The sequence below is a fragment of the Capra hircus genome, chromosome 24, assembly GCF_001704415.2.
Source record: "Capra hircus breed San Clemente chromosome 24, ASM170441v1, whole genome shotgun sequence".
Taxonomy (NCBI): Eukaryota; Metazoa; Chordata; class Mammalia; order Artiodactyla; family Bovidae; genus Capra; species Capra hircus.
Genome location: NC_030831.1, coordinates 41987877 through 42013455, shown reverse-complemented (window position 1 = coordinate 42013455; position 25579 = coordinate 41987877). Strand labels below are relative to the sequence as shown.

Genomic DNA, 25579 nt, shown 5'->3' with positions numbered 1-25579 from the left:
GTATCTCTAATTTTCTTGAAGAGATCTCGAGTCTTTCCCATTCTGTTGTTTTCCTCTATTTCTTTGCATTGATCGCTGAGGAAGGCTTTCTTATCTCTCCTTGCTATTCTTTGGAACTCTGCATTCAGAGGTTATATCTTTCCTTTTCTCCTTTGCTTTTCGCTTCTCTTCTTTTCACAGCTATTTGTAAGGCCTCCCCAGACAGCCATTTTGCTTTTTTGCATTTCTTTTCCATGGGGATGGTCTTGATCCCTGCCTCCTGTACAATGTCATGAACCTCATTGCATAGTTCCTCAGGCACTCTATCAGATCTAGGCCCTTAAATCTATTTCTCACTTCTACTGTATAATCATAAGGGATTTGATTTAGGTCATACATGAATGGTCTAGCAGTTTTCCCTACTTTCTTCAATTTAAGTCTGAATTTGGCAACAAGGAGTTCATGATCTGAGCCACAATCAGCTCCTGGTTTTTTTTGTTGTTATTGACTGTTTAGAGCTTCTCCATCTTTGGCTGCAAAGAATATAATCAATCTGATTTCGGTGTTGACCATCTGGTGATGTCCATGTGTAGAGTCTTCTCTTGTGTTGTTGGAAGAGGGTATTTGCTATGACCAGTGTGTTCTCTTGGCAAGATTCTATTAGCCTTTGCCCTGCTTCATTCTGCATTCCAAGGCCAAATTTGCCTGTTATTCCAGGCGTTTCTTGACTTCCTACTTTGCATTCCAGTCCCCTATAATGAAAAGGACATCTTTTTGGGGTGTTAGTTCTAAAAGGTCTTGTAGGTCTTCATAGAACCGTTCAACATCAGCTGCTTCAGCGTTACTGGTTGGGGCATAGACTTGGACATTGGATAGTTTGCCTTGGAAACGAAATCATTCTGTCGTTTTTGAGATTGCATCCAAGTACTGCATTTCAGACTCTTGTTGACCATGATGGCTACTCCATTTTTTCTGAGGGATTCCTGCCCACAGTAGTAGATATAATGGTCACCCATTCCAGTCCATTTTAGTTTGCTGATTCCTAGAATGTCGATGTTCACTCTTGCCATCTCCTGTTTGACTACTTCCAATTTGCCTTGATTCATGGACCTGACATTCCAGGTTCCTATGCAGTATTGCTCTTTACAGCATCAGACCTTGGTTCTATCACCAGTCACATCCACAACTGGGTATTGTTTTTGCTTTGGCTCCATCCCTTCATTTTTTCTGGAGTTGTTTCTCCACTGATCTCCAGTAGCATATTGGGCACCTACTGACCTGGGGAGTTCCTCTTTCAGTATCCTATCATTTTGCCTTTTCATACTGTTCAGAAAGCTTGCAGACATCAAAAAGACAGGGATTTAGGGAGCGGAAGTCCTTCCCCGGTGGGACTTGCATTCTTTCTCTGTGCCTCTGGGCTGTAAGTGCTCTCCCTGTTTTCTCTAAGCAGTTCTCATCAGAGGAGAGGATTCTGAAGACTAGGGCTGTGTTACACTCTACTGTATAGCAGTGATTCAGTTATATATTCGTCTTTTAAATATTCTTTTCCACTGTGGTTTACCACATTGAATACAGGTCCCTGTGTTGTACACAGGACCTTGTTTATCTATCCTGTATGTAATATTTGCACCTGCTAATCCCAGCCTCCCAGTTGCTCCCTCCCCCTTGGAAACCACGTCTGTTCTCTGTTTCATAGATAAATTTATTTGTGTCATATTTTAGATTATAAGCGGTAACGTATTTGTCTTTTTCTTACTATAATAATCTCTAATTGCATCCACGTTGCTGCAAATGGCATTATTTTGTGTTTTAATGGGCTTCTCTCATAGCTCGGTAAAGAATCTGCCTGCAATGCGGGAGACCCCGGTTCGAGATCTGCTGGAGAAGGGATAGGTCTACCCACTCCAGTATTCTTGAGCTTTCCTTGTGGCTCAGGTGGTAAAGAATCCACCTGCAATGCGGGAGACCTGGGTTTGATCCCTGAGTTGGGAAGATCCCCTGAAGAAGGGAAAGGTTACCCACTCCAGTATTCTGGCCTGGAGAATTCCATGGACTCCATAGTCCATGGGGTTGCAAAGAGTTGGACACGACTGAGCGACTTCCACTTTTCATGGCTGAATAATCTTCTATTGTATATGTGTACCACATCTTTATCCATTCTTCTTGATGGGCATTTGGCTTGTCACCATGTCTTGGCTATTGTAAATAGTGCTGCTATGAACATAGAGGTGTATATATCTTTTTGAATCATAGTTTTGTCTGGATATATGCCAAGAGTGGACTGCTAGATCGTATGGTAATTATATTTTTAGTTTTTTAAGGAACCACCATACTGTTTTCCACTGTGCCTGGACCAGTTTATATTCCTACCAACAGTGTAGGAGGGTTCCCTTCTCTCCACACCTTCTCCAGCATTTTTAGACTTGTTAATGATGGCCATTCTGACTGCTGTGAGGTCGTACCTCATTGTAGTTTTGATTTCCGTTTCTCTAATAGTTAGCAATGATAAGCTATCTCCTCATGTGCCTAGGGGCCATCTGTGTTGCTTCTTTGGAGAAGTGTTTTTTAGATCTACCCATTGTTGGATAGGATTATTTGTGTTTTTTGGTTGAATTGTATGAGCTGATTATACACTTTTGGAAGTTGTGTTGACAACATCATTTGCAAATATTTTCTCCCATTTTGCAAGTTGTGTTTTCATTTTGTTTATTGGTTTCCTTTGCTGTGCAGAAGCTTATAAATTTGATTAAGTCCCATTTGTCTATTTTTGTTTTTATTTCTATTCCCTTGGAAGACTGACCTAAGAAAACATTGGTATGATTTATGTCACAGAATGTTTTCTCTCTGTTCTCTTCTAGAAATGCTAGTGTGTTTAAAATCATGGCTAAAATTTTAAAACAGACACTACAAGGTATCTCCTTATGTCTATCTTTATGTATGTCTACCTCCAAATGGTACTGCCGGAGTTAATTTGTAAAGAGCTCTATTTGATTAGGTTATATAGACAGGTGTGACATAAATCATATATTCTCAGAAATATGGAAATTAACCTTAATGTTTTTCAGGTTCATATGATCTAGGATAATATTCAGTAAATAAAAGCTAGTTTAAGTCTGTCGGTTTAAGTAAAACAGGCATGTCATTAAAGTTATTGACATAAAATATAATATTTTTATTCTACCTAGGTTTACTAAAAAATAAGCTGTTATCTGTTACAGAATTTGTCAGCAAGAAAGATAACTTAAGATGATTAGCTGTTTAACATCTTGTGAGATTTTCATGACTGAACATAACTGTTGAGAACAAGTGAATTAAATAGAGGTAAGATAAACGTTTATAAATCAACTTTCCAAACAACAGCTTTATACTTTACCGGTATGTCTACTTAAAAATAGTTTTCAAAATCTTTTTGGTAACTTGAAACCTTAAACTTATACTGAGAGAAGTTAAGTGATGGACATTCATTATCTAGATCATTTCCAAATAAAAGAAAAATTCTGACACGTTAATTACTGAACAAATTTTTATCCACTTTTGGTTTTAAAGATATTTGGGTCTCTCTGTAAACAAGTTTTGTGCCCCACTGGAAAATTTAACAAGGATAAATGTGCTTCTAGAAATTATAAAATTATTATTAATTTGCCAGTCCACAGAATGCTAAGTGCTAAGGTAGTGTTCACCAAAAATTAAGGATTCTAAGGGTTAAGAACTCTAATCACTAAGTCAGTGATAGTAACTACTCAGTATGAAAAGTAGATAAGGAAAGTAAAATGACAGTCCCAGGATAAGAAAGAGGAGAAAATCTGGGACAGAGCCTGGATGGACAGCACAGGATGCAGAATGTCTGTGGAAAAGGAAGTGTGTATGCGGTCAAGCAGGCTAAGATTGAAATGGATTAAAGCTTTTCTAAAAAATTAGTTTTATCATTAAAATACACTGGTGCAAAATTAAGAATTTGATTTTTCCCTCTGTTAAAAGGATAAAAAGTTCTCTTCGATTATTGTTCTGCTCTTTATATTATAAAGAAAGAGTTTGTGTTTACCTTTTAAGTAATCTGTGTGGACAGCAAAAATGTTCTGTTACAAGAATAACTGACTCTCTTTCACGTTATTTTTATCAGGTCTTCACTTAACAAAACCCAGTCTTCTAAACATTAAGAGCACTGACTTTTAAGGTAAACTTCTGTATTTCCCTTTAATATGTTACTGTCACCTTGCTTAAATAGATAATTAAGTATCACTGTATCAATGATCTGTGATCCTACTGAATTAAATGTTCAATCCTTTTGACATTTTCTCATCAAATTACTAAATAGAGGGACTTCCCTGGCGATCCAGTGGTTAAGACTTCATGCTTCCACTCCAAGGGGCGCAGGTTCCATCCCTGGTTGGGGAACTAAGATCCCTCATGCTGCAACAAAGAAATTTAAAAACAAAGAAAAAAAACTACTCAGAATCTTTTTACCTCAAAGTAAACTTGGGCTGGATGGCATCACTGACTCAATGGATGTGAATCTGAGTGAACTCCGGGAGGTGGTGATGGACAGGGAGGCCTGGCGTGCTGCGATTCATGGGGTCGCAAAGAGTCAGACACGACTGAGCGACTGAACTGAACTGAAACTCAGGTTTTCCAGGAGCCCTCTAGGAAATCAAAAGATTTGCCTCTCATCTTGTAAATGAGATGTTAAATACTTGGGAAGAATTGTCAAATAAGAAATGATAATGATAAACCTTAGGTTATATTTGTAGGGACATATGTTCCTAATATGTATTCCAGAAATTGTCTGAAGTTTCTAGAAATGTATCAGTACTTTAGGATAATCATTGGACAGTGAAAGTATTGTATGCCACAGAAATAACTGCATTTCCTTATCAAATGAAACCTCATCTGCTCTTTAATCACGGGCATTTTTAAGTCTTTTGTCCTTTACAGACAGTGACTGTTTCACACGTATGCTTTTGGAAAGAGCAGATTTATGGAAAGCATCCTACAAAAGGCTCTTGATCACTAACACCACTGCCAAGTTACAAGGTGTGGAACCTTGGCTGTGTATTTCACAACTGAAGAAGGCCCCACCAGATATCTGGTCCTGTGCAAATGCTGGAGATCACAAATCAAACCAACCAGGAAGAGAAGCGGCTGACATCATGGTAAGATGCCCCCTCCCAAGAGGACTGAGAACATTTCTCTCCACTCCTCCTTCCCTCTCTGACGCTCCTTTTCCCAACTGCTACCCCAGGAAGGCCTCTCTGGGTCTTCTCCTCACCTTCTGTGAACCTTCCTCCAGCCTGGAAAGAGAATGCTATTGTCTCAGGCTATCACACAACAGGGTCTGACACGCATCTGAAGATCCTGTAGTTCTGTCCATCACAAACTCTGCCCTGATGCCCAGAGCGACAGTTGCTCCGGAGCAAACTCAGCCTTCTCTCTATCATATCAAGACCCTGGGTCTATTTCTCCACCTCTGGTTGGCAACTCCGAAGCTGAGAGAATACTGCATCTAGGTGCTGGGCAGAGAAAGGGGCACCAGCACAAAACCACCCATGCAGCCTGCAGATCCTGGCATTTCCCCTCCTGAGCCTCAGACTAAGCCACAGTTAGCAGAAGGTATTCGTGATTCAAAAATCCCTTCCCTTGGCAGCTCTCCACTGCCCTGACTAGAAGGTGCAAGAGGCTGTGGTCACAGACCACTCCTAAACTCTTCCAGACACTGCAGATGCTGCAGATAAAGCAAGAGCTGCCCAACAAAACCCCAACTGGCCAGAGTTGTTCTTGACTCCAGAAAACTGTGCGATTACCTTTAGCTGAGCACTGAGGTGTCCGCTCTGGCCAACACTGCTTGCTGCGTCTGGATAACAGCCCTGGAGAAGCGGAAACTCAGCTCCCTGAGGTCACTGAACAAGCTGCTGGACTGCAGAAAGTAGTGTCTTCAGCAGGCTCTTTCCTGACTTACATGACTTTGGTGTAGGTCTCAGGGCCCCAGACACTCACTGGTGATGATCCTGCTGGGAAAGCCTTAATGTGTGTTTGTAGCACTCACCAGCAAGCAGACCAAGATCTCCCTAAGACTGGAGCAACAACAGAAAAGGAGCAGAAAGAACCACCAACTTAAAGGCTGCGAACCAAGGTCAGGACCTGTGAATGCCACAAATTCAGCAAATCTGTGCGAGTTCCAGTGCGGCAGCTGAGAGGAGCCCCAGTGCCTTAAATCTCAATCAGGATTCTCAGGCTGAGAGTCTGATTAAAAGGTAAGTTAGCAGGCCCAAAACAGAGTCGCCTAAGGGAAGCCTGGCTCTCACCAAACTTGAGACCATCAGTGTCGGCTCCCCCAGAACCCGAGCCTGAAACCATCAGCCTGGAATCACGTGACCTGCACCAAAGAGGTGACCCACTGGACAGACAGACCCCTGCCATCACCTACAAGACAGTAACCTGGCCAAACCCACCTTCCTGCCCAACTGGGCCAGCTGACCGGGCATCACTCACACAAGCCACTTCTCAGCACAAGACAGCTGCTCAGCACCAGCGGGGGTGGGGAGGGGACACAAAGTGAGTTAGCACAAAACGTCCTGCTCACAAGCAGACCTTGAAGGCACATCAGACCAGCTTCAGTGCACTCAGGTATTTCAAAGGAAGAACGGGCACAGAAAACAAGAAGCTTTTTTTCTCCCTCAAATGGCTGTTGAATTTATTTGCTTAATCAATAATGGTCCTGGCAAAAATTAGTTTACCAACGCTGAGACAACTGTAATGAAATACTGATTTTAAAAATTCATGACACCATGATAGAAATTAAGAGTTTACACAAACAAAAAAGAAACCTTCAGTATTGCCAGCAAATATGAAATAAATGTAACATGACCGACAGGACAGCAAGAAGGCTTTTATACATTTATATTTGACACCTGACCATATTTTCAGTCACCATAATATCTTCTCTCCAGGTTTAAAAAAATAGTATGCTGATTTCTATAACAAAGCTTTTTTTTCGTACAAAAATCAAATAATGGCCAACAAGTCACAACAGTGCAATAGGTAGAGAATAAAAAACCGCAGTTAACCAGGTGCTGAAATAAATACTAACCAGGAGAAGAGGATGTGCCCTCAGGGGGTGTTTCCATCACCGGGACATGTGGGTTTGTCTTCACAGCCCAGAGCCTCTCGGAGCCACTTACTTGGACCCAGCGGCACTGGACCCCGGTGCCTGTGAGCCAGACGCCACGGGTAACCAAGGTCGTGGGGGGAGGGGGTGGTCAGGACCACGGCTGACTCCCGAGGAAGTCCGATTCCTAGTACTCAGCCTGGCCCACCAGGCGTCCAGCAGCAGTTCACCGAGCCTGTGTAGACACCGACTGCAATCTTGTGTGAGCGCGCGGCTACCCATCGATATGGCTTATGCAGGCAAAGACACGCTTACATTCGGGCCCGAGCAAGCCAACCACGGCGCTCTGTCCTAATGGAAGGTCGAAGAAACATGCTGTGTGGACGCCCTGGTTCTCCCATGACCCAGGCCACCGGGGTGACTCGGGCGGGGCTGAGAGGGGAGGGTGGGGGGGCCGGCCGGTCAGGAAGGAGGCCCCCAGGACCCGCACCGCGGAGGTGTGAAGGCACGGGCGAGTGGCGGCAGCGAGATCCTGGGGACGTGGCGGGCAGGGCGGCCCCGTGTGGCTCCCCCATGAACGAGAGAAAAATCCTGATTCTGCCGTAATAAAAAAGCAAAGAAAGACGATTTTTGGTTTAAAAAGAAGCCACTCAAGGGTTAAAATAGTTATTTTAAGTTAACAAAGGAAATGACTCTTCCAAGAAGCCGACCGTCTGGGACTCCGGTGGCCAGCCGTCTCTGGAGGCCCGCGCGCCCTGGCCGGCTCTCAGATGGGCGTCTCCTTCCGCTCCCTGCCTGGCGACGGCCGCGCCTGCTCCTTGGTGGGCGGGGGCGGCTCTCGGGCGCCGGGCTCGGGCTCGGCCAGGGGTTCGGGGCGCGCGCGCTGCAGCTGGAGCAGGCGAAGCTGCACCCGCAGCTCGATGATGGCCTCGCGCTCCTCGTGTATGGCCTGGTTCAGGTGGTTGTTCTTGATCTGCAGGGACAGACGCAGCAGCCGGTCAAGGAGGAGTTGCGACCCCAAAAACACGCTGAGCCACTGCCCACCGCCAGCAGGCCTGCCTCCCTCTGGGCAGGGCCCCTCCCCCTCTGTGAACCCAGGGGGCTCCCTCCGTCCCGCAGGTGTTTTCCTGCTCAGCACTAACACGATCTGTAAACTGGGGCAGAGCGAGCTGCTGCCCGAGGCCTGTCTCCCGGACCCCCAAATGGCTCTGAGGCCAGCAACCCCGGGTGGGGCGTCCCGGGTAGGATTCTCTGTTGTGTTGGAGCCCCTGCCGGAAGGAGCGACAGCAGCCCAGGCCCACAGGCCCCGTGTGAGGTGAGGAGCGAGTCCGATAAGCACGACGTGGACCCCAGCGCTCCCGAGGGCAGCGGCCCGGCGCATGCGCACCTCCAGTTCCTCGTTCTGCCGCTGCAGGTCCTGCAGGATGAGCTGCAGTTCGTCCTCGTCCTCGCTCTCGCTCTCACTGTCCGACGAGTACTCCTCGGTCTCACTGCGGCCATGCTGCTGGCGGCTGTGCGGGGACAGGACAGGGCGGGGAGCGCGTGACCCACCCGCACAGACAGGCTGGTGGTCTGCTTCCAGGCTGCCCAGCTTTCTAGCGGGTCCACTCGGGACAAAGCCCACCTCAGAGGTAATACAGACGGTATGGAAGGGGGCGCTCTGCCTGGCCCCGTCACAGGAAGGGCTGAGGCTGGACTGTCCTGCTCTCCCCAGAGTCCAAGTTGAGCCCTGACCCCTGCCCTCACCTCTGGATCTCCGCGATCTCTGCCCGGAGGCGCTCGATCTCTTCCTTCTCCGAGGCAATCTGTCGGCGCAAGAACTGCTCCATGGCTAGGAGCTCCTCCTGCTCAGTCAGGATCTCATTCTCCTAAAGCAGTGACACTGGTGAGCACCTCTGAAAGTCTAAGAAAGGTCGCTCTTCTGGGGTCTCCTCTGTCACCCTGAACTGTTTACGCCCATACACACAACACTGGGGCTTCTCTGGTAGTAAAGAATCTGCCTGCAATGCAGGAGACCCGGGTTGCATCCCTAGAGAAGGAAATGGCAACCCACTACAGTATTCTTGCCTGGGAAATCCCATGGACAGAGGAGCCTGGCAGGCTACAGTCCATGGGATTGTAAGAGTTGGGAGTTGGACAGGACTGAGCAACTAACACTTCACACTTCATACACACACGTTAACACACACATTATAGGAAAGCTTGTAATGCACACCCCTAAAATACCCAGTTTCCCTAATTTCATGAAAAGCTTTGAGCAAAGGTAGACTAACTTGCTTGGGAGGAATGACTAGATTTTCCTCAAGACATAAAACGGTACTTAGGAATCCTTGTTATGCAAAGGATCCACAAGAGGCCAGCCAGCAGGCACACAGCAGAGTACTAGGGACTGTTTCTACCCCCGCCTTTCGAACACCTTCTCACAGAGAGTCTGTCTGAGGGCCACAGGGGCCTTCAACAGTGTCACCAGGCAAGAAAGGCCCCGGCAACGTGCAGCTTGTCAGTATCATTGAAAGCAGAGCTGGTGATGGAAAAGTGTTCACAGAAGAAATCTTTCCTCCTCAACACAAGCCACTGTCCTCATCCCATGTCCCCAGGGATAATATTTAAACAGTAAATATACATTTAACAGAATATGCATTTCTAAAACTGATGTCTGTCCAGGATCTAGCTAGCCCCTCCAAACCAAAGAAAAGAACCACAGCAGACAAAACTTAGGAGGAAACAGAGATGGAAAGCTATAGAAATGAGCTGGAAGCAGCCAAGGCCTACATTTCTTTCCAAACTAACAGGTGGCGGGAGGATAAGAACCTGTGATCAAACGTGAAAGGCGCTGCGGTCAAGTTCACTTTAAAGTCCAATGGCCCAGTCTCCAGTGTGCATAAGAAACCCACAGAAGTCTTCAGTGTGCATAAGAAACCTCTCTCAGAGCTGTGCTCCTCACAGTCCCCAGTGTTTCTAAACAGAGATGTTCATCCTTTTTATGAAAGCTAATGTTCCAAGAAACACCAGGATGAAAACTCTGAAATAAAGATGCATCTGGGACCTCACTCTCTCTTCAGGGGAGGAGAGTTACACATCCCTGACAGGCATGACAGAAAAGGAAGTGACAGAAAAGGACTGAAACGTGTAGGACTTTAGTTATCTCTGGGATACAAGGATGGTTCAACACAAATCAATGAATGTGATACAGCACACTAACAACATGAAGGATAAAAATCGTATCTCAAAAGATTCAAAGAAGCACTTGAAACAATTCAACATCCTTTCACAATAAAAACTCAACAAAGTGACTACAGAAGGAATACCTTAACATGATACAGCTGATATGACAGGCCTACTACAGATAACCTGGTACCCCAGTGAAAGGCTGCAAGTACTTCTTCTTAGATCAGAGAGAGGACAAGAGGCCCAGTCTCACCACTTCTGGTTATGCAGTACCGAAGTACCAGCCGGAGCAAAGGAGCAGGAACAAAGGTGTCCAAATTGTAAAGAAGTAAAATTGTCTGTTTACAGACAACATGATCTTATACACAGAAAACCATAGAGTCCATCAAATAACTGTTAGAAGTAATACATTTAGGAAAGTTGCAGGATACAAAATCAACATACAAAAATCAGTTGCATTTCTACACACTACTATCCAAAAAAGAAATTAAGAAAACAAATCCATTAAACAAAGAGGTAAAATATCTATATACTGAAAACTATAAACTACTGATGAAAGAAAATGAAGACACTAAAGATAAAATGAAAGGTAACTCATGTTCATAGATTAGAAGAAATAGTATTGTTAAAATTTCCATACTACCAAAGTGATCTATACATTCACTGGAATCTCTATCAAAATTCCAATGGGGTTTTGAGGTTTCCCACAGAAACAGAAAAAATAATCCTAAAATTCATTCAGAACCACAAAAGATTGTAAGAACCAAAGCAAACATCTTTTTTTTTTTTTTTTTTGCCAAAGCAATCTTAAACAAAAGAACAAAGTTGGAGGCATCACCCCACAACCGAAACAGTCCAGTACTGGCATAAAAACATACATATAGACCAATGGAGCAGAACAGAGTCCAGAAATAAATCCACACATTCACAGTCAACTGATCTTTGACAACGACGCTAATAAACAATGGAAAAGGAACAGTCTCTTTAACACATGATGTTGAGAAACTGGTTTTCCACAGGCAAAAACGTGAAACTGAACCCTTACCTTCTCTCACTACACACACATCAGTCACCTCAAAATGGACTAAAGACTTATAAGACCTGAAATCATAAAATTATTAGAAGAAAACACAGGGAGAGTTTCTTAAGACTGGTCTGAGCAAGAATTTTAGATATGACCTAAAAAGCACAGATATACAGCAGACAAAGGGGACTGCATCAAACTAAAAAGCTTCCACACAGCAAAGAAAATGGAGTGAAGAGACAGCCTACGGAAGGAAAGAAAATACTGCAAAGCTTACATCAGATGAGGGGTTAGTATATACAAGAAGAAGTCGGACAACTCTATAGCAAGAAAACAACCCAATTAAAAAATGGGCAAAATTGACATTTCTCAAAAGAAGACATTGAAATGGCCTACAGATCACTGTCACTCATCATCAGGGAAACACAAATGAAAACCACCATGAAATATCACCTCACACCTGTCAGAATGGCTTTTATCAAAAACACAAGAGGTAACAAGTGTTGGTGAGGATGTGGAGAAAAGGAACCCTTGTGCACTGTTAGTGGGAATGTAAACTGGTACAGCAACTGTGGAAGACAACACGGAGGTTCCTCAAAAATACAAAGCAGAGCTATCACAGTTCTGGCAACCCAGCTTCTGAATGTGTAACTGTAAACAGGACACTGAAGAGAGATGTTCCCTGCAGCATCATTCACATCAGTCAGTATATGAAAACAGCCCGATGGCTGATGGAGGAATGGGTAACAATGTGACAAGCACATACTCGTAATACATAAGTATACACATGCCCACATAAATACACAAACACAGAAAACATAAACACACACATATATGTAACGAATATATTCTGACATAAGGAGGAAATCCCGGCATTTAATAGCACAGATGAACCTGGCAGACATGATGATAAGTGAAATAAGCCAGACAGAAAAAGACAAATACCATACGATTTCACTGATTATTTGTGGAATCAAAGAAAAAGTTGAACTCACAGCAGTGGAGAATACAACAGTGGTTACCAGGCCTTGGAGGGTGAGTAAAATAGGGAGGTATTGGTAAAAAAAAAAAAATACAGCTGCATTTGCGTTGAAGGCCTGTCTAGAGAGGCAATGCTGATGACGACACTGTACTAAATGGTGGATTATGCCACGAGAGTATCTTTCAGGTGTTCTCATCACAGAAGGTAACTGAGAGGGTAACTGACTGTAGCAATCATTTCACTGGGTGGAGGTGCATCAAATCATGTTTATACCTTAAATATATATTTTTCTTTTTTTTTTAATATCTTGCAAAATACAGGAGTTACACTTACCTGGGCAAGAAGAATATTTATGACTTCCTCGTTTTCATTCATTTCTTCTTTGGAAACATCCTCTTTTGAAAGACTGGCTATTTCTTGTGCAATCTTGGTTTCACATTCCTATCCAACAAGAGAAATGAAAGCACTGGTCAGCCCACTGTAACACATTCAACAAACTCACACTGTCCTCGTTCCTGAAATTTCCTCCCCAGCTTCTAGAACTGAAAAACTAAGAGTGACACAGCCAGCAGAACCTCCAGACGGGGGCATCTGCTAACTGGGCCTTGACAGTAATGTGTGGATCTCACGCTATGGATGCACTGGAGGAAAATGTTCAGTTTTAGCTAACATGCTCAGCATTTCTGGAACCCTCCCATATAAACTGTCTTCCTTGATCCTTCCTTTTTGGAGGGGGTCTACTTTAAGCCTACAGTTAGTTGGTCTTGCCAATAGTACACAGTCAAGTAGCCACTGTCTATCACAACACTGAATGTCTCCAACACCACAAAGTACCCTTGGACTCCTCTGCCACCTGTTGCCCCTGGAAACCACTAACCTGCTTTCCAATGCTCTGGTCTCACCTTCTTTTATGTTTCATATAATCTGAATTAATCAGTAAGCAGTCTTTTTCCTGCCACGTTAAATTTCACAACTCATCTATGTTGTATCAGTAGTTTGCTGAGTAATATGCAAGGATATGAATGCACCCCAGTCTGTTTATCCGTTCACCACCTGGTGAACATTTCAGTCCTTTCTACTTTTGAGCTACTAATCAGACCTGTAAAAACCATTAAGTATCTGCTCTGTGAGGGAACATGCCTTCTTCTGTTAGATAAACACTTAGGAATGGGATTGCTGGGCCAGATGATAACCTGATGCTTAACTCTGAAACTGCCAAACTGTTTTCCAAAATGACTGAAACAGTCAAGATCAGTAAAGCAGAGCTCCAGCTGCTCTACGTTCCTGTCAACACTCGGTATTTTTAATACGAGTCATTCTGGCTGGTGTGCAGTGGTTTCGCACTGTGGCTGATCTGTACTTCCTCAATGACAAACGATCTTCACATATGCTTCTTTATCATCCATATATATGCTTTGGTAAAGATCTTCAGTAAAGTGCTGTTCAAACTTTTGCCTTTTTAAAATTGAATTTTTATTGTAATAATCAAACACTCTGGCGGGGGATATTAATAATGACGGAGGCTAAGCATATGGGGTAAAGGAGTATGAATTCTCTGTACCTTTCTCTCAGTTTGGCTGTCAACCTAAAACTACCCTAAAAAAATACAACTTAAAAAATTGGTTTGTCTTATTAAGTCTAAAGAGTTTTTAATATATTCTAGTTCAAGAACTTTATCAAGTATCTGTTTTTTGCAAATATGTCACAGCCTCTGGCCTGCATGTTCATCTTTTTAACAGTGTCTTTTGAAGAGTATGTTTTGATAAAATACAGTTTACTAAATTTTTCTTTTATAGTTCATGAATTTTTGTGTTCTATTTAAGAAATCACTCAAACAGCTCATACAACTCGATAACAAATTTTTTTTTAAAACCCAATCAAAAAATGGGCAAAAGACCCAAATAGACATTTCTCCAAAGAAGACATACAGATGGCCAACAAGCAAATGAAAAGATGAAATCATCATTGCTAATTATTAGAGAAATGCAAGTCAAAACTACAATGAGGTATCACCTCACACTGGTTAGCATGGCAATCATTAAAAAGTCTACAAATAATAAATGCTGGAGAGGGTGTGGAAAAAAGGGAAACATCTTACACGTTGGTAGGAATTTAAGTTGGTACAGCCACTATGGAAAACAGTACAGAGTTTCCTCAAAATACCAAAAAATAGAGTTGTCATACAATCCAGTAAGCCCACTCCTGGGCCTATATCCAGATAAAACTATAATTCAAAAAGATACCTGCACCCCTCATGTTCACAGCACACTATTCACAATAGCCAAGACATGCAAACAACCTAAATGTCCACTGACAGATGAATAAAGAAGATATATATACATATATCTATATATAAACACATACAATGGAACACTATTCAGCCATTTAAAAGCAATAATGCCATTTGCACCAACATAGATGCAACTAGAACTGATCATACTAAGCAAAGTTAGTCCCCTTATATGTGGGATCTAAAATGACTCAAAACTTATTTATGAAACAGCAAAAGACTCACAGACACAGAACAGACCTGTGGTTGCCAAGGGAATGGGAGCATGGGGGAGGAATAGACTGGGAGGCTGGGGTTAGCAGATGCCAACTACTATACACACGATGTATGAACAACAAGGCCCTACTGCACAGCACAGGGAACTCTATCCAATATCCTGTGAAAAACCATAATGTAGAAGAATATGAAGAAGAATGTGTATCTGCGTGTGCATGGCTGATTCACTTTGCTGTAATTAAAACAACATTGTAAATCAACTATACTTCAATTAAAAAAAATTACCGCCTACGCCAAAGTCAGTAAGATCTTCTCTGTTAGTCTTAGTCTACGATTCATTAGCACTTATTTCTATATATGTTGCATGGAAAGAGGGAAAAAAAGCTCTCTTTTTTGGCATGCTGCTGCTAAGTCGCTTCAGTCATGTCTGACTGTGTGTGGCTCCCCCGTCCCTGAGATTCTCCAGGCAAGAACACTGGAGTGGGTTGCCATTTCCTTCTCCAATGCATGAAAGTGAAAAGTGAAAGTGAAGTTGCTCAATCGTGTCCGACTCTTAACGACCCCATAGATGACAGCCCACCAGGCTCCCCCGTCCCCGGGATTCTCCAGTCAAGAACACTGGAGTGGGTTGCCATTTCCTTCTTCAATGCATGAAAGTGAAAAGTGAAAGTGAAGTCACTCAGTCGTGTCCAACTCCCAGCGACTCCATGGACTATAGCCCACAGGGCTCCTCCGTCCATGGGATCTTCCAGGCAAGAGTACTAGAGTGGGGTGCCAGTGCCTTCTCCGCATATAGATATCCAATTGTCACAGCACCATTTGTTGAAAAGAAAAAACTTCCCTAGTCAATTGTCTTAGCATCTTTGTTGAAAAGTAACCAGCCCACACACGTGTTTCTATTCTGTATGCCCATTCTTATCGAATACTGACTGTATTGATCACTGTAGCTTTACAGAAAATCTTCATCAGGTGATGTGAGTCTTCCAATGTAGTCCTTTTTCAAAACGGTTAGGTCATTTATATTTCCTCCTTTTTTTTTTTTTTACAGAGATTTTAGAAAAGCTTAATTTCTACCAAAATCACCTGTTTAAATTTTGAATGGAGTTGAATCCACAGATCAACTTGGGAAAACCTAACATCTTAACAATATTGTGATATAAACATATTTCTAATTTATTTATGTCTTCTTTTTTTAGGTGCACTATCCCATAGTTCACTATCCCCAAACAGCGTGGGCGGCTGCGACGGGGTACAAGCGCGGCAGAGAGGAGCTACCCCACGCCGAGATGAGGGGCAGAAGCCGGGAAGACCCCATGCCAGAGGGGCAGTGGCCAAGAAGAGCAACCCCACGTCCGAGGTCAGGGGCAGAAGCCAGGAGGACCCCATGCCCGAGGAGCGGTGGCCAGGAGGAGCTACCACATGCCTGAGGCCAGGGGCAGTGACCAGGAGGAGCAACCCCACATCTAAGGAGCAGTGGCTGCGCGGGCACAGGAGGGCCTAGAGGAGCTATTCCACGTTCACGGTCAGGAGGGGTGGTGGTGAGGAGATACCCCTAGCCCAAGGTAAGGAGCAGCAGCTACACTTTGCTGGAGCAGCCATGAAGAGATAACCCATGTCCAAGGTAAGAGAAACCCAAGTAAGACGGTAGGTGTTGCAAGAGGGTATCAGAGGGCAGACACACTGAAACCATAATCACAGAAAACTAGTCAATCTAATCACACTAGGACCACAGCCTTGTCTAACTCAATGAAACTAAGCCATGCCCATGGGGCAACCCAAGATAGGCGGGTCATGGTGGAGAGGTCTGACAGAATGTGGTCCACTGGAGAAGGGAATGGCAAACCACTTCAGTATTCTTGCCTTGAGAACCCCATGAACAGTATGAAAAGGCAAAATGATAGGATACTGAAAGAGGAACTCCCCAGGTCTGTAGGTGGAGAAATAACTCCAGAAAGAATGAAGGGATGGAGCCAAAGCAAAAACAATACCCAGTTGTGGATGTGACTGGTGATAGAACCAAGGTCTGATGCTGTAAAGAGCAATACTGCATAGGAACCTGGAATGTCAGGTCCATGAATCAAGGCAAATTGGAAGTGGTCAAACAGGAGATGGCAAGAGTGAACGTCGACATTCTAGGAATCAGCAAACTAAAATGGACTGGAATGGGTGAATTTAACTCAGATGACCATTATATCTACTACTGCGGGCAGGAATCCCTTAGAAGAAGAGGAGTAGCCATCATGGTCAACAAGAGTCCGAAATGCAGTACTTGGATGCAATCTCAAAAACGACAGAATGATCTCTGTTCGTTTCCAAGGCAAACCATTCAATATCACAGTAATCCAAGTATATGCCCCAACCAGTAACGCTGAAGCAGCTGATGTTGAACGGTTCTATGAAGACCTACAAGACCTTTTAGAACTAACACCCCAAAAAGATGTCCTTTTCATTATAGGGGACTGGAATGCAAAGTAGGAAGTCAAGAAACACCTGGAGGAACAGGCAAATTTGGCCTTGGAATGCGGAATGAAGCAGGGCAAAGGCTAATAGAATTTTGCCAAGAGAACACACTGGTCACAGCAAATACCCTCTTCCAACAACACAAGAGAAGACTCTCCACATGGACATCACCAGATGGTCAACAGATTGAAATATATTGATTATATATATTGATTGATTATATTCTTTGATTATATTGATTGATCAGATTGATTATATTCTTTGCAGCCAAAGATGGAGAAGCTCTATACAATCAACAAAAAACAAAACCAGGAGCTGACTGTGGCTCAGATCATGAGCTCCTTATTGCCAAATTCAGACTTAAATTGAAGAAAGCAGGGAAAACCACTAGACCATTCAGGTATGACCTAAATCAAGTCCCTTATGATTATACAGTAGAAGTGAGAAATAGATTTAAGGGACTAGATCTGATAGATAGAGTGCCTGATGAACTATGGACTAGGTTCATGACATTGTACAGGAGGCAGGGATCAAGACCATCCCCATGGAAAAGAAATGCAAAAAAGCAAAAAGCCTGTCTGGGGAGACCTTACAAATAGCTGTGAAAAGAAGAGAAGCAAAAAGCAAAGGAGAAAAGGAAAGATATAAGCATCTGAATGCAGAGTTCCAAAGAACAGCAAGGAGAAATAAGAAGCCTTCCTCAGCAATCAATGCAAAGAAATAGAGGAAAACAGAATAGGAAAGACTAGAGATCTCTTCAAGAAAATTAGAGATACCAAGGGAACATTTCATGCAAAGATGGGCTTGATAAAGGACAGAAAAGGTATGGACCTCACAGAAGCAGAAGATATTAAGAAGAGGTGGCAAGAATACGCAAGAACCGTACAAAAAAGATCTTCAAGACCAAGATAATCACAATGGTGTGATCACTCACCTAGAGCCAGACATCCTGGAATGTGAAGTCAAGTGGGCCTTAGAAAGCATCACTAAGAACAAAGCTAGTGGAGGTGATGGAATTCCAGTTGAGCTATTTCAAATCCTAAAAGATGCTGTGAAAGTGCTGCACTCAATATGACAGCAAATTTGGAAAGCTCAGCAGTGGCCACAGGACTGGAAAAGGTCAGTTTTCATTCCAATCCCAAGGAAAGGCAATGCCAAAGAATGCTCAAACTACCGCACAACTGCACTCATTTCACACGCTAGTAAAGTAATGCTCAAAATTCTCCAAGCCAGGCTTCAGCAATACGTGAACCGTGAACTTCCTGATGTTCAAGCTGGATTTAGAAAAGGCAGAGGAACCAGAGATCAAATTCCAACATCTGCTGGATCATCAAAAAAGCAAAAGAGTTCCAGAAAAACATCTATTTCTGCTTTATTGACTATGCCAAAGCCTTTGACTGTGTGGATCACAATAAACTGTGGAAAATTCTGAAAGAGATGGGAATACCAGACCACCTGACCTGCCTCTTGAGAAACCTATATGCAGATCAGGAAACAACAGTTAGAACTGGCCATGGAACAACAGACTGGTTCCAAATAGGAAAAGGAGTATGTCAAGGCTGTATATTGTCACCCTGCTTATTTAACTTCTATGCAGAGTACATCATGAGAAACACTGGGCTGGAAGAAGCACAAGCTGGAATCAAGATTGCCGGGAGAAATATCAATAGCCTCAGATATGCAGATGACACCACCCTTAAGGCAGAAAGTGAAGAGGAACTAAAAAGCCTCTTGATGAAAGTGAAAGAGGAGAGTGAAAAAGTTGGCTTAAAGCTCAACATTCAGAAAACGAAGATCATGGCATCTGGTCCCATCATTTCATGGGAAATAGATGGGGAAACAGTGTCAGACTTCATTTTTTGGTCTCCAAAATCACTGGAGATGGCCACTGCAGCCATGATATTAAAAGATGCTTACTTCTTGGAAGAAAAGTTATGACCAACCTAGATAGCATGTCGAAAAGCAGAGACATTACTTTGCCAACAAAGGTCCGTCTAGTCAAGGCTATGGTTTTCTCAGTGGTCATGTATGGATGTGAGAGCTGGACTGTGAAGAAAGCTGAGCGCTGAAGAATTGATGCTTTTGAACTGTGGTGTTAGAGAAGACTCTTGAGAGTCCCTTGGACTGCAAGGAGATCCAACCAGTCCATTCTAAAGGAGATCAGTCCTGGGTGTTCTTCGGAAGGAATGATGCTAAAGCTGAAACTCCAGTACTTTGGCCACCTCATGTGAGGAGTTGACTCATTGGAAAAGACTCTGATGCTGGGAGGGATTGGGGGCAGGAGGAGAAGGGGACGACAGAGCATAAGATGGCTGGATGGCATCACCAACTCAATGCATGTGAGTCTGAGTGAACTCCGGGAGTTGGTGATGGACAGGGAAGCCTGGTGTGCTGCGATCATGGGGTCGCAAAGAGTCAGACACGACTGAGTGACTGAACTGAACTGATCCCATAGTTCATTGCAAACATACAGGAATACAACAGACATGTATACCTGATCTTTATGTTACAGCATTGCTAAACTCACATATTCAATTTTGTATAGATTCCTTAAGATTTTATACAGAGATGATCCCATGATCTGTGTATAAAGACTAATTTCTCTCCAATGCGTATGCCTTTTTTTTCTTTTCCTTGTTTTGCCACACTGGCTAAAACACCTCTAGTACAATGTTGAACAGGAGCAGTAAAAGCAGAAATCCTTGCCTGTATACCCAATCAATTCCAGAAGAAAATATTCAGACTTTTACCATGACGTACAATGTAAATCACAGATTTTTTTCTGTAAATGCTGTTTATCAGGCTGAAAAGATAAGAGTTTTTAACAAGAAATAAATATCAAATTCCGCTACATACTTTTTCTGCATCTTTTGTTATGATCTTATCATCTTTCTTATTTTTAGTCTGTTAATAGAAAGAATCTTTAAAAGTCATTTATTCCTCAAAGTTGAAATCAACTTGATAGAACCTTTGGAGCATTCTGTGAATTAATAAGCAGACATGAAGACAGCTTCAAGAAACTAGCAAAGCAGAGGTAATCCATCCCATTCTGTCTTGGCTCTGGTTTGTTATGTCACAGTTCCTTTATCCAAGAGAGATGCAGAAGCAAGAGAAAGGAAGCCACACCCACCTGGGTCAAGACCCTGTGTTAAAGGCTGACGGGTGACACCACACAGTGGACAATGACCACACAAGGCCTGGTTGGTCTGTCACTAAAACCTGATTCCAGGCCAAGTCATGAAGGGAGTAATTAAAAACAGGCATTGTAAGCAAAAGATAGATAATCTGGTAGGCAGAGGAAAAGGAGAAAGGAAAATGCACAGAGGGCAACTGCAGGTCCTGGAGCGCAGGGCAGACACCTTGTCGCTGCCTCCTCTCTGACAAAGCCACCGCCACACCCATGCAGCCCGCCAGCCCTCGAGCCAGAGCACTGCACTGTCCGGTCTCTCAGCAGAAGCACAGCTTGACCACCACGAGGTCCATCAGACAGATGCCAACTTGTGTCCCTTGGAAGTGCTCTTGGACCCTGGCATAGAATCTGCACATGGGTGTAGGAGGGGCCAGAGATGTGGGACCTCAACCTCAGACTGGCCAGGACACTCACAGAGTCCAAGCGCCAAGCAACACACTGAGCCAGAGGGAGACCAACAGTCTGGCTTGCAAACCCCAAGCTCATCGAGCAGAACGTGTCACCTGCTTGTTTCCAGGGAAAGAAAACCCCTCCTGACCTTTGGTACCTCCATGTGTAAGGCCTCCAATTCCCCTGCAGCCTTTGAAATATATCACCACTGGACTGCTTCTCACCCTGGAAACCTGTTTACAGGTCCAACCAAGCCAGAAAACAACAAAACTGACATCTTTTTAGTCAAACAGTGTAATTAAAAAACTCAACTTCCTAAATTAAAGGAAATACTTCCCTGATACCAAGCTGAAGGATCAATAATCCAGAACTGGAAACATGTGAACAAATCTCCCATCAGGGAACTTCCCTTCAAAAAGGATTTGTTGTCATACTTAAAAAAAATAACTTAGAATAGCATGTAAAAGATTTTAATGCATTCTTTTTACACTTCATCATAAACATGATATACCAAAATAATAAATTTACTCACTTGTCTTTTAGCTTCTCTCAGTTTTCTCTTGAGGGCTGTCAGAATTCTTTGTACTTCCCATAATCTCTCCTCTTTCGATAAATCCTTTATCCCGCCCTGTAGATCTCGATGTAAACAATTCAAAAGAAACTCCTAGAAAGTAATACACCACACACTGAATAGGATTTCACATCCTATCATCTTAAAGCCACGTGCCATTTCTAAAGATGCAAAATCGACTACTTTTCAGTTATCATTAAAGAAATGACATAATGGCACAGATTGTGTTTTCAAGGCTATGACTGAAAAATCCTCTGTAGTTTTTCTGCCTGAGCACTAGGTTCTAATCCATCAGTACACATTGGTTCCCAGCAGTCAATTCACATCCCTTCCCCCAACAATATCAACTACTAAGAAACAGGAACTTGGAAAGGACAGGGAAGAAAAGCAAGCAGGGATCTGATGTGTTACATGTGAACAAAAGATGCAATAATAATCAAATATAAGTAAATGTCTTAGTCTTGAGTTTCTTACTGGGCTTGCCAAGCACACACAACTGACCAGCGCTATTTCAGGAAAGCACAGGATCCGGGGTTAAATCCTGGTTGTAATACTTGGTAATAAACCAGGTGACACAGAGTAAGTTATTTACCTCTGCCAACTTTCATTATTCTCATCTGTAAAATAAGGCCAATAAATGCAGCCTTGTTCAGATAAGGCAACATTTTTGGACTGCTTAAAACATACCTGGCACCTTGCTGAACATTTTTAAAGGTCATCTTCTGATCAAACCTAGGAGAGGACTTACTTTTAAATGCAATCCCCAAGCCTTAAGGAGGTTAAGCAATGTGCCTTATTTGGTCACTCAGGAGCAGAGCAAGAATTTCAAGCCAGGTCTTTTGATTTCCAAACCTGTGCTCTGTGTACCATGATATCCTGACTTAATGAGCATGAATCAGCATCACATGGGAAGTTCTGGCCTTGGTGTGCCATGAAGAACGTGCCCGAAAGCTACACACACACAGAAGTGCTCAACGGCCAGGGACTCATGGGCCGTCAGCACCCGTCTCCTGCAGGGTCAGCGCGAGGGCAGCTCGGGGGCCGGAGGGCGGCAGGCACACACCTGTCTCCGGATCTCCTCCTTGATGCTCTCCTGCGTCTCGGGCAGTGTGGGCATCGTGGCCATGTTAGACCATCGCAGGGGCTTCGTCACTTGCTTCAGTGTCACATTTCCAAAGAGCTCTTGCACGTGTGTGAAAAATACATAGAGAACACGATTGCTAATCTAAAAAAAAAAAGGATTTACAAGAAAAATATTAAAATCATTTCATTTCATTTGTGTCTATTGCCTAAGTACCTCTTTTAATCCTCAGGAGTCACAAGACATGCTTTGCTACTTAATGGCCAATTTAAAGAAGAGAATAAGAAAGTACAGATTAAGTGGTAGACTCAGCACTATGAGGGACTGGGGGAAAAGCCAAGAAAGGGATGCAGAGGCTGATTATCATTGATTTATTCTGTTTTAGCACTAGAGCCGGAGAAGGCAATGGCAACCCACTCCAGTACTCTTGCCTGGAAAATCCCACGGACAGAAGAGACTGGAAGGCTGCAGTCCATGGAGTCGCTGAGGGTCGGACACGACTGAGCGACTTCACTTTCACTTTTCACTTTCATGCACTGGAGAAGGCAATGGCAACCCACTCCAGTGCTCTTGCCTGGAGAATCCCAGGGACGGCAGAGCCTGGCGGGCTGCTGTCTATGGGTTCGCACAGAGTCGGACACGATTGAAGCAACTTAGCAGCAGCAGCAGCAGCAGCACTAGAGCATTAACTGATTTTTTAAATCCTACGTTCTTTATTTTCCAGTTACTATGAGGCATTCTAACACACGCGACTGGATCAACTGAGGAACAGGCGAGCCTGTGGCTACAGAGCTGGGCTGAGCATGGGAACCCCAACTCCAGGGACAAACACCTTCCAGGAAACTCCAAAGCTCAGATGCTAAGACACCAGGATGTTAGGTGGCTAAATAGCTAGTAAAAGAAACTGTTTCCTACCTAACTTACTCTGACAACACACCTGCATCTTCTGTGACACCACCATCCCTATTATAGAAATACTAAGTAATAATGTAACATTTACCAAATTCTGAAATTTAACTAACAGGAAATTTAAGGAACATCTTGTTTCCAAGCTATAAGCAATGAGCAATGAAGGAATCTTCAGTGAAAGAAAAAAAACTGTTATACGTCACAGTGTGCTGTAACAGTGACCAACAAATGACCTGGTGTATTCACCAAGAGGGCTTAAAACAAAAACTATAACCCCTCATTATTCTGCCCTCTATTTCTGGCCAGAGTGAAATATCAGTAACTCCAGTAAAGGAACTCACCACACATTCTATGCCAGCACCAAGTGAGCAGCAGGAAACGAAGACCAGGAATTTACGTTACAAAGAATCACCACCCACCTCCTTGAAATGCCTCCCCAGGTTAAGATTCTATAAAATACTTTATATAAGCTTCATGACTGAAATCTTCAGGTTAAGTTCCTGACCAAATGAATAACGTTAGGCCCCCTTGGGCCTGAGTCTGTATGTCTGTGTGACATGACTGAGCAGTAATGCTATTTGATGGAGTAACTGAAATCTTTAAAACTCTGCAGATGAACTGGGACTGCAGGTATCCAGGCTCCTCCTCCACTAAGGACAGGTCACTGTCATCAGGAGCTGCTTATAAGACCTACACCCAAACCTGAACAATACTCAGATTTCACAGGCACAGCTAAAAGGTCAACAGGCTTACCACCTTTCACGTCAACACCATCCACACTGTGAAAGAAAACAGCAACACTCAGGCCAGGCCCTTGCCCACTGTCCCTGGTCCACTGCTTGGTGTATGACTCAGCACAGGAAGCGCCCTCGCCCCAACCCCAAGGGCCCACATGTGTGCCAGGAAGGCCGTGTACCTGGACAGTGGGGCTGAGCACTATGGAAATGTTCTGGATGTTCATTTTTGTTTCCAGTTCCTTGGCAATAACATGGTCCATGTGCACGATGAGCCAAGAGATGAGAAGGCGGCTGCACTCGGGCAGCTCTTCCAGCAGGCGCTGGAACTCCTGCACCTTCTCGGCCTCCGAGCTCCGGCCACACGCCTCCTCGAAGCGAGGGAGGAGCTCCTTGGTCAGCAGGTTCTCAGGCAGGTCCCGCAGGTACTGCTTTAGCAAACTGGCCACCGTGTTCGGTTCATACTCTTCCAAGTTTGGAGACTCCTCTCTGTCGTAGGCTGCTTTCAGCTCATCCACCTTGGATTTAATTCCTGAGAACATTCAAATTCAGAACAAATAAAAGTGTCAAGGAAAAAAAAAATCAAATACACAGCTTTCTTCCGCAGCATGCCCACCATCACCCCTGGGGGAGATGGGAAAAGAGCCAACCTGGCATGTTAACTGTTTGTCTGCATATTGTTCACACAATTCCTCCGTAAATAAGAGAGAAGGCTACACTCTGAGGACGAATTTAGCCAAACGCTACATGATAATGGAAAAACAATATTCAGAACAAATATCACAGCAAACACAGAAACATTAAGCAAATATGCCAATCGATTAAGGGAAAATATGTTTTTAAAGATTACGTAGGCAAAAGTTAAACTATAATTCGAGCATAAGCCTTCCTCTACATGAGTGGCCAACTGCTTTTTCTAACCAGTCACAAAATTGACAATTTAAAATACAACCCAGTACACAAAAGCACACTGCAAAAAGGTGTGGGTGAGTACTTTTTTATAAATAAAAATTGTATCAAATGGAAAAGGTGAGCTCACCATCTAAACAAAGTGTCTGAAAATTATTCCCCAATAAATACCTAATTTCTAATAATACCTAATATCTAATTTCTACATTTAAATTCTTTACATGTTTTCTTAATCTAAAACAGGGCTAGAACCAAAAAAGAAGTGAAATCTGGGTTACTAAAATCAAATTGTCTTGCTTTTCTTACTGGTCAGAAAGAAATACACATAAATGTTTTTAAGACACTAAGTATGTAAGCCTTGACTCCAATCTGCATTTAAGACAGAATTCAGTGACACTGAGTGCTCACTCATGAGAGCACAAAGTAGCTTCAGCTGTCTTCAATACTTGAAACTTCAGGCCAAGGTGTGACGCTACACACAACAGAATGCCACTCAGCTACAAACAAGAACGAAATCCTGCCACTGGCAACAGCATGGCTCAACCTGGAGGGTGTTAAGCTACATGAAATAAGT

General features: G+C 43.4%; 1 protein-coding gene across 2 annotated transcripts in view; it reads right to left on the bottom strand.

The window, feature by feature from the left end:
- Positions 6639 to 25579, bottom strand: part of RALBP1 (ralA binding protein 1) — a 45877-nt gene continuing 26936 nt past the window's right edge. For both annotated transcript variants that reach the window (XM_018039437.1, XM_018039436.1), the window contains exons 4-10: positions 24279 to 24628; positions 22436 to 22597; positions 21334 to 21465; positions 12589 to 12696; positions 8828 to 8949; positions 8469 to 8592; positions 6639 to 8054 (exon numbers count right to left, since the gene is read on the bottom strand). In XM_018039437.1, the coding sequence (XP_017894926.1) occupies positions 7848 to 8054; positions 8469 to 8592; positions 8828 to 8949; positions 12589 to 12696; positions 21334 to 21465; positions 22436 to 22597; positions 24279 to 24628 (1205 nt within the window). In that variant the 3' untranslated portion in view covers positions 6639 to 7847. The remainder of the gene's footprint in view (positions 8055 to 8468; positions 8593 to 8827; positions 8950 to 12588; positions 12697 to 21333; positions 21466 to 22435; positions 22598 to 24278; positions 24629 to 25579) is intronic.